Genomic DNA, 10,133 nt, shown 5'->3' with positions numbered 1-10,133 from the left:
TCTTGAAATAAAAGACAGTAATTATCATTTATCTTACTTAAAATCAAAAGCAGAGTATATCAGCGACTGGTTACGCTCCCTCTTACTAGAGAGAATCCTAAACGATTTCTTAGATGTTAACGAGCACAAACTTATTAACTTCAATCTCAAACATAAAATTTGTCCATCAACAAATTCAATAGAGTGTTCAGAAGACAGAACATATACAGTGCCTTTGTTAACAATGACAGAACAAAGTGGCTCGTTAACATTAGCGGGAAATCTATTCCGGAAAAAGTTTTGAGGTTCTTGAGTCTTGGAGATAAGTTCGGTTTACCCATCACGAACAACGATAAGAAAGATCGACTGCGCACTACTCTCGATGTGGTGAAGAGCTTTGAAACTAATTGCCATAAATTGCCGGAAAAAATAGTTAGTGCAGGTGTGCGGAATTCGATTGCGGAATCCCTGAGCGTTTTCCTTAAAAAATCGAGACACTTGGACTATTTTGACCGTCACATTTTGAGTGAGTTTAAATACTGTAAAACATTTTTTAAAATAACAGCGATGTCTTTGTCACGAGAGCCGATAAAGGACAGACAGTAATCATGGACAGAAACGATTACATTAATAGCATGACTAATATACTCGACGACGGATCAACGTACAAACAATTAAAGAAGGACCCGATTAAACAATTGACACAAAGTCTTAATCAGTTAGTAAGACACTACCATGTCTCTTGATATCTATACTTATACGATTTGAGAAATTGTTGCTCATTTTTCGCGATAGCTAGTATAGTTTTAATTGTTTCATTCACATTACTGCCAAAACTGAGTGTCACAAAATTACAAATAGAAATAATCAAAATAATAAAAAATAATTGAGAAGATATTTAGTGTAAACTACATAGTGATCTTTTCAAAAATAGAAACAAGAGTTAATAGAAAGAAAGCTGTGTATCAAAATAGGTAAATGCCGCGATAATGTTAAACTTACAGTAATGTATTAGTATTGATTTGAGCGTGAAATTTCAAATGCAATAAAATACCGTTACACCTTTATTTCCGAAGCATTTGCATGAAAAGTCACCCGTGCTATATTTAGGTAGGTATCCTATCCCCAATGATGCTACTATTCATGACTCACGACACAGCAACTGATCTTACAGTAAGAACTCACTACATTTCAATCTGCTTACATTATGAGTTATGTGTTATGTACCTGAATTCATGTAGTCTCTTAGCGAAGTTTTATTTATATTTTCAACCATTTCCTTCCATAATATTATTCCCATAGGGGGTTGCTGTGTTTATTATAGGTTGTTGCACCGTTCCACCTATTTCCGTATTCTAGAACCTTTTTCTATATATAAATTATTAAATCCTTCTTCTCTTCTCAAAATTACAACGTACGAATGTTGCGTGAGCGTGAAATTCATTTCTAAAACTGTTATACATCATTTCAGTGAAACATGTGTTACTTCCTACATGAATACTTATTTCTTTTCGCCGGAATATTCCTCGATTAAATTACTGCGTACCGTACAATGAAAAATGCTACTACGCGTTGAAAGTCGATAAGTTCGAACCCTTTACCGCAAAATATTTATGATGGCACACACAATAAAAACTACGTATACGATACAAGACAAATGATACTATTGGCAGGTATTTTTCTTATGATACCTACTAAAATATGTATAAATACGCTGGAAACATATCTTCAGGCAACCACACTGAAATTTTACTATGCGTGCATTTTCTAATTCTTTTGCAGGGAGAAAACGTTACCGGTTATTGAATTCAAACACGCGAAGCGAACCGTCTCTCACATACATACTTCATGATATGTATACTCATGCCATATTAGTCCGGGAGCCCACCGCAAAAATTTGGGTCAATCGCTTTTATGACAGATTTTTACTCGAAACAGTGGGTAATGTACCGCACAATACTAATCGCTTGTCAGCCAAAGTCGTACCCCCTGCTTTATATCTTATAACAAATTGTTAACAAATGAAATTGTGCGAGGTACTTCACTCATTGCTTTTATGAAAATTTTCTGTTTCAATAGATAGGGGGCAATAAAATGGACCTTCCAATACCCGGCTGCCACCCCTCATCCCCTGCTTTAAGGGTGGCTGCTGATGTCCAATATGACAATATTGATTAACTAACCTACACCTATCACTTTTATGGACGAATGACATATCGTTGGAAAGCTCGTAAAATTTCCTTCAAAATAATACCCGGCTGCCGCACCTTCGCCCCTGTGGAGGTGAGGCTGCCGAGGTTTTAACTCGCTGCGCGAGTCCATTCGAAAACGCAGTTTGAAATGCGCGTTCTAGACAAGGACAGAGCGATGTGTTCCCATTTGTTCTCCAAATGTTATTATTCTCCTGAATGTCACATTGTTACAATGGCAGAGCAGGTAAGAATTTGTGTTGTTTATATATTTTTCGACATTCATTGAGTGTAGTAGTCAAAATGTATGATCTTATTATCGAGTCGAGTTTCAAGTTTGTTTTTCATCTTTTATGGAGTGTAAGGAAAGCGTAATTAGAATTTTCGAAAAGTTGTACTATCGAGTCGCATCTGTGTAATCATTTACGTAAATATGAATAACACAGTTATTGATCTGTAATTATCATAAGTAAAAGATCCTAAAAAATTTAGTTGTAGGCAAAGGATAGATGTCATGATTAACTGATTAGACATATTTATACTCACTTTGCCGTATGATTCTTAAGTGAGGGGTTACTTCAGCAAAGCTTTCGTGGAGGTGAAGAAATAAAGGTTTTTCGTAGTTTACTAATGTATTTATTTATATGTTACAAAATCATTGAGAAAAAGTATTAATTTACAATATGCTGTGTTGCATCAGATGTTAAAGTATATACGAGTAGCCAGCTTGCAGCTATCTCTTCATCTTGCGATTTGCGGTGCGGATTTGAACAATTATTATTGCACGATCATCGCGCGGATATAGTAAACAGTATAATCTTGCGCAGTATTAAACATTTACAATGTTTCTTAACAATGCTTTTATGATCATGCTTTACTTGTCAATAATATGTATAGCCATGTGAAACTTATTGAATGAAAAAAACAGCAATAACAGACATTTGCAAGAAGATGGAAATTATTCATCGTAAAATTCGTCAGAGAACTCATCTCCCGAAAAATCTACATCAAAATCAATGTCGTCGGTTGTTTCCTTTTCTACAATTTCGTTAGTATCGTTCATCATTTTCTCTGAACTTGAATCATTTCTGGCATCTTCCTGCAAAATTTCTGTTATTGTCGAAGGTAAAGCGTCTAATGAGCATTCTGGTTTCAAACTAGTGTTGTCGCCAGAATGCTCTAGACGCTTTACCTTCGACAATAACAGAAATTTTGCAGGAAGATGCCAGAAATGATTCAAGTTCAGAGAAAATGATGAACGATACTAACGAAATTGTAGAAAAGGAAACAACCGACGACATTGATTTTGATGTAGATTTTTCGGGAGATGAGTTCTCTGACGAATTTTACGATGAATAATTTTCCATCTTCTTGCAAATGTCTGTTATTGCTGTTTTTTTCATTCAATAAGTTTCACATGGCTATACATATTATTGACAAGTAAAGCATGATCATAAAAGCATTGTTAAGAAACATTGTAAATGTTTAATACTGCGCAAGATTATACTGTTTACTATATCCGCGCGATGATCGTGCAATAATAATTGTTCAAATCCGCACCGCAAATCGCAAGATGAAGAGATAGCTGCAAGCTGGCTACTCGTATATACTTTAACATCTGATGCAACACAGCATATTGTAAATTAATACTTTTTCTCAATGATTTTGTAACATATAAATAAATACATTAGTAAACTACGAAAAACCTTTATTTCTTCACCTCCACGAAAGCTTTGCTGAAGTAACCCCTCACTTAAGAATCATACGGCAAAGTGAGTATAAATATGTCTAATCAGTTAATCATGACATCTATCCTTTGCCTACAACTAAATTTTTTAGGATCTTTTACTTATGATAATTACAGATCAATAACTGTGTTATTCATATTTACGTAAATGATTACACAGATGCGACTCGATAGTACAACTTTTCGAAAATTCTAATTACGCTTTCCTTACACTCCATAAAAGATGAAAAACAAACTTGAAACTCGACTCGATAATAAGATCATACATTTTGACTACTACACTCAATGAATGTCGAAAAATATATAAACAACACAAATTCTTACCTGCTCTGCCATTGTAACAATGTGACATTCAGGAGAATAATAACATTTGGAGAACAAATGGGAACACATCGCTCTGTCCTTGTCTAGAACGCGCATTTCAAACTGCGTTTTCGAATGGACTCGCGCAGCGAGTTAAAACCTCGGCAGCCTCACCTCCACAGGGGCGAAGGTGCGGCAGCCGGGTATTATTTTGAAGGAAATTTTACGAGCTTTCCAACGATATGTCATTCGTCCATAAAAGTGATAGGTGTAGGTTAGTTAATCAATATTGTCATATTGGACATCAGCAGCCACCCTTAAAGCAGGGGATGAGGGGTGGCAGCCGGGTATTGGAAGGTCCATTTTATTGCCCCCTATCTATTGAAACAGAAAATTTTCATAAAAGCAATGAGTGAAGTACCTCGCACAATTTCATTTGTTAACAATTTGTTATAAGATATAAAGCAGGGGGTACGACTTTGGCTGACAAGCGATTAGTATTGTGCGGTACATTACCCACTGTTTCGAGTAAAAATCTGTCATAAAAGCGATTGACCCAAATTTTTGCGGTGGGCTCCCGGACTATATGGAAAAACGCAGGATTATACGTTCTCTTACGGCAACACCCCTTTGCTACACCCTTTCAGCGTGAAATTGAAGCAAATACGTGGATCATTTATTATGTAGCAACTCGCGAAAGAGCTGGTACATTTTATTTTCCATATTATCGACTTGCAATACGTTAACATACGTAGCACAAAGCAGTCATGCGAAGAAAGGTGATGCTAGAGGAAGTAATCTCGGTCGTGAAGTTAAGTTTGTTCCCAGTATGGTCTTGGCCTCAGCCACAAGATGCGACGCAGTTTAAGTTGTTCTGTGTGAAACTGCATCACTGTTTATGCATAATTATAAAGTTGGCCTTCATATTATCGTTGATATACACTATCACAAATCATTTTGACGATCCTGAAATCTTTGTACAACTAATTCCTATAACAAGCGGTCTTATTCACACCAGTCTTAACTTCATTTTTTATACAGTTAATCACCATCATATACAGGTAATTAACATATATTTGTTTAAAATTTAAAATCCGAATGCAAATTAATTGAAGATTAATTCAAGATTTAGAATTTTATTACTAGATATATCCTGTATATCAATAACAAATATGTCAAGTAATTATTTGCAGAATGTTACTTTCGAAATGGTACATTTTAGCGGCTTGATGAAACCTCATGAAGAAATTGTAGTTCAACGACACATTGACAAATGTGTGGTGTACCATGGTGGATCTATATTTATTTACTACATGGCTACGTTCTTAACGATCACATTGCCTTTTCTAACGCAACAGTCATTTCCAACATTAACCGAATATCCATTTGATGTGTCTCATCAACCACTAAAAACAATAATTTATATACACCAATCTGCAGCCGGAATATTAGTAGCAGCACAATTATGTATTAATCCTTTCATGGCTCTACTGCTCTGGTTTGCAACGGCAAGATTTGAGATATTAACTGAAGAACTGAGAAAAATTACAAATACCTATCAGTTGTTCAAGTGCATTAAAGAACATCAGGAATTACTCAAGTACGTATCACAATCCTTGTCTTGTACAAAAATAATCTAGTTTAGGGAACTCAATTTCTACGGATCGCAAGCCGGATTCGACTCCCGTGAAGTTTTATCCGGCCCGCCAAAGAATGTCGGCATTATACATATACATATATATGTATATGAATATACGTATGCGTATATGTAGTTTGTAATATACATATGTACAGGCGTCAGAAATGCCTTTATACCTATATTCACTGTCAGTACTGAAAATCTATAGTGTACGTAACGTTCACTGGGGGGCAATAAATATAGATAAAAAAGAGATTTCTGACACCGTGTGTACAGTTGTGTCTTTGGTTCTATAGTTTGGTCATCGTTGCGTCCGAATTTTATATTATAAAAGAATTTTGAAATAAAGATATTTTGTTTTTATATAATTTTCAAAGATAAACCTTATCTGGTTCTCGATCCTTACAAAGACTTCAATGTGTGTCTTATTAACAAAAAAAAATCGGAGATTCCTATATAATTTAATTTTAACAATTTAAGTAGTTTTGATGCATTTATTCAGATACGCTGAAGAAGTTGTAATTGCTGCTCGTCCTTTCGCATTAACCACTGTATATTGTAGCACGGTTAGCATGATATGCTTCTTTCTTTTGTTTATCACAGTAAGTATACGTAACATATATTATAAAAATCTAGTATTAATAATTTTCCCTCAGAATTTATAGATAAGTCCACATCGATCAGGGTCTGACACTTGATTTCTCGGATTTAGTCCGCGATTTTTTATGTTATTGTTCCAACTCTAAAATGCACTCCAATTTTTTGAGATACATATTTTTTTTTAAATAAATTTGATTTACTTAGAATTTTTAAAACAAACGTATTGTTGGCCACAATTTAAAAATCTGAAAAGACTCAAAAATCGTATGTCAGATATCAAAATTTTTAAGCCTTGACCCAGAGTGGGCTGGCGTTCACTTCTATTTTTTTCAAGCTTTTTTCGAAAAAAAAATTCAAAAAAATTAGAAGCAGACGTTAGTCCACTGTAGGCTGTTGCTTGAACATTATTTTATATGTAGCATAGGATTTTTGTGCATTTTTTCAAATTTTCCCGAAGCAATTTTTCAAAAAAAAAAAAAAAACGCGTCGATTTAATCTGGAATGCCCTATATGCAGTACATAATTATCATATTATTATATTCTTCATTTACTTATTATATATAAATAATTTTGATTAAATCCAAGAATTTTAGTATCGAAGCGCAAGAAATAAATACATATCATGTATATTAAATTTATTTTAAATAGAATCAACCTATAGCTATAATATTCCAAGGTCTCGGACTGGTTGCAGCATGTTTATCGGAAGTCTTTATGTATTGTTGGCCAGCAGAATATTTGATACATATGGTAAATTAATCATTATTTAAATTTATTATATTATTTTATTTTAAAAAATATATATTATTTTTTCCCAGAACAACAATGTCGCAGACGCAGCGTTCCATTTGCTCGAAAACAATCATTTCATTGAACTATGGAAGTGTCTGCAAATTATTATAATGCGGAGTCAAAAACCAATAAAGATTGCCATTCCTTGTCTCATGCCCGCACTATCTCTTAATTACTTTTCAGCGGTGAGACCAAATTGTTTGAAAAATATGATTAAAAATTACTATAAACATATCATTAATATTAATTATTTGGCATTATCACACACAATTCCACATTTTTACAAGTTTTCTATTAATCATATCTTTTTTTATTATTATTTATTATTTAAACTATAAAATAATAAACAAGATCTTTGTACATTAGAGACATATGAATAACTAAATAGGCGAATGAACCTACTTACTCTTCATTTCCCTTTCTTTGCCATTTGTCTACCTCTAGAGATCCTCTATAGAGAGAGACTGTCCAAAAATGAACTATTTCTGTCTCCATTTGCATGCAAACAGGAAATAAGATTGCAGATATCTTTCTCTCTACACTTCCATATTAATACTTCCGTCTTTCTTATTATCGGTTTGAATGCAAATGGAGACAGAAACAGTTCATCTTTGGCCAGTCTCTCCCTAGAGGGCCTCTAGTCTATCTCTATTTCCATTTGTGCATGCGTGTCCATCTATCTAACCAGGAAACCTCGCGAATCTGAAAATTCTGATTTTCGTGAAACTTTACACACATGTAGCAGAAATTAATAGATGAATTTAAGAATTTTCATTTGCGGTTCAAAAACGATTCTAAGGGGTGGAACCACCCCACATATGAGAATATATTAATGCAGACCGATTTGTTGTTTTCCTCGATATATCTCGAACATTTTTCGAGATATACGTATATTTATAATAAAGGAAATTCCCTAAATATTCTCACCCTAAAGTTTCTTTTTAAATAAATTTTTATTAAAAACTATATAATCATCAGCTTTGTTTATTTTAAACAGTCTTATAACTGTTAAATAACACAAAAACATTAAATTTTTTTTACAAAGAAACAAAAAACTAAACAAAAACGTATTTTTTCTCAAATATCGAATAAAGTTCAAAATTTGAGAACAGGTATTGTAATATGGACCACCTGATTTTAATATAGACCAGAGTCCAATTAACAAACAGTAATCTTAACTATAACAGTTTTTAATGTGAACTAATACTGAAATCATATTATGTAACCTTATTGCAGTCATATAAAACAATGCTAACATGAAATAATAATATTTGTTTGTATTGAAAATTTATAATAGTGAATTCAATATTGGACGCACCAGTCAGTGCGCACTCAGTGCACATTAAGCCGTCGTACACAAATCAACGTATAAAGTGTATATTTAATATAAACGGATTAAGTCAAGAAATCCTTAATATTCTTTATTGTACTATTTGGTAAAATATGTATTGGACATTTCATCAGTCAAAATACTTGCATTTTACTTCAATTATTAGAGATTAAATTAGTGTACAATGTGCACTAAATGCGCACTGGTGCGTCCAACCGAATTCGCTATTACATCGAGTGTGAACAAAATCACAAAATTTTCGCGCACTGACACGTGCGCGTGAGCAACTTTGCTGCTACCGACTGACGGGATGGCGGCGCGGCGGTACGAAATATTATCTGCAGTTATTAGTTTCACTTTGTTAGCTACAGTATGTTTTCAAAAGAAACGGTAGTCTATATTATCCGACTGGTTCATATATTTGGAGAATTTCCCCTATAACATAATATATATTAAAGATTATAATAATTAATTATAATAATTATAATAATTAAGTAATAGATTTAATATAAATATTTTTTAATAAAATTCTAAGAACATCTTATTATCATTTCGTAATAAATATTATTTTTTAAATTAACACGTTATCTTTTCATCGCTATAAAAAAATCAGAATACTGTGGTTATTTATTAATTTGGCTTACTAATTATTTCGTTCATTATTATTAATCCACCTAATTATTTCCTGTATACCTAATAATTTACCTAATTATTTATTAAAGATATATTAACAGATGGTTAATGTAATAAATATATGTATTTTATATTATTATTACTTTAAAATGCGTAAAGAATAATTGCAAATACATTTTTATTTATTATAAAAAAAAACTTACTTTATTGTATGTTACAGTATCTTTCGACTATCCTCTCCTATTTCACAACACTTCGAGTAATGATGGACGATGATAAAAATTAACAGTAAACTTAGTATGTTAAAATAGTTAATTTATTGATTAGTTATTAAAATATTATATAACGGTTGTTCCAGCAAACTATTGGTTTGATTTGAAAATAATATTAAATTTAGTTAGAATTATTTTGTCGCAGTATTATATTTATTAATTCCCATTAGGTGTACTAATTTTCCATAAGACTCATGCAGTATTTAATATTTACTAATCACAACACTAATCAATAAAATATAGCGATCGCGGAACATTGGCTGCATTCCGATATTTACTGTCTCAATACTGAAAATTTATATTTTTCTATATTTTACGTCACGTATGCTATAGATTTTCAGTACTGACAGTAAATATCGGAATGCAGCCTTTGTCGTATAATATGATGTTATCCATGTTAATCGTGCACGCAATTTGCATTTTAAATTAATACAACACATTAATTCTAGTAATATTATTGATATTATCGATATTCAATATTATTCCCATAGGAGGTTGCTGTGTTTATTATAGGTTGTTGCACCGTTCCACCTATTTCCGTATTGTAGAACCTTTTTCTATATATAAATTATTAAATCCTTCTTCTCTTCTCAAAATTACAACGTACGAATGTTGCGTGAGCGTGAAATTCATTTCTAAAACTGTTATA

At 32.6% G+C, this 10,133-nt stretch overlaps 1 protein-coding gene across 1 annotated transcript; it reads left to right on the top strand.

Annotated features, from left to right (window-relative positions):
- Positions 1-3,384: 3,384 nt before the first annotated feature.
- LOC139813237 (odorant receptor 4-like) lies at positions 3,385-9,618 on the top strand. The gene is made up of 6 exons (XM_071778614.1): positions 3,385-5,279; positions 5,412-5,818; positions 6,360-6,459; positions 7,106-7,207; positions 7,276-7,434; positions 9,433-9,618. The coding sequence occupies exons 1-6, from the start codon at positions 4,986-4,988 to the stop codon at positions 9,496-9,498; spliced, it is 1,128 nt and encodes a 375-aa protein (XP_071634715.1). The 5' UTR covers positions 3,385-4,985; the 3' UTR covers positions 9,499-9,618.
- Positions 9,619-10,133: the final 515 nt, after the last annotated feature.

This window comes from Temnothorax longispinosus, chromosome 5, assembly GCF_030848805.1.
Source record: "Temnothorax longispinosus isolate EJ_2023e chromosome 5, Tlon_JGU_v1, whole genome shotgun sequence".
In the NCBI taxonomy this organism is placed as follows: Eukaryota; Metazoa; Arthropoda; class Insecta; order Hymenoptera; family Formicidae; genus Temnothorax; species Temnothorax longispinosus.
The sequence above is the reverse complement of the archived record's forward strand: the minus strand, read 5'-3'. Positions and strand labels throughout refer to the sequence as shown.

What these genes read in the sequence shown, in the direction of transcription:
- LOC139813237 (XM_071778614.1), top strand. Translation starts at nt 4,986, where the DNA reads ATGCGAAGAAAGGTGATGCTAGAGGAAGTAATCTCGGTCGTGAAGTTA. An exon ending in TTAATCACCATCATATACAG is followed by an intron (nt 5,280 to 5,411) that starts GTAATTAACATA and finishes AATTATTTGCAG; the next exon opens with AATGTTACTTTCGAAATGGT. An exon ending in GAACATCAGGAATTACTCAA is followed by an intron (nt 5,819 to 6,359) that starts GTACGTATCACA and finishes GCATTTATTCAG; the next exon opens with ATACGCTGAAGAAGTTGTAA.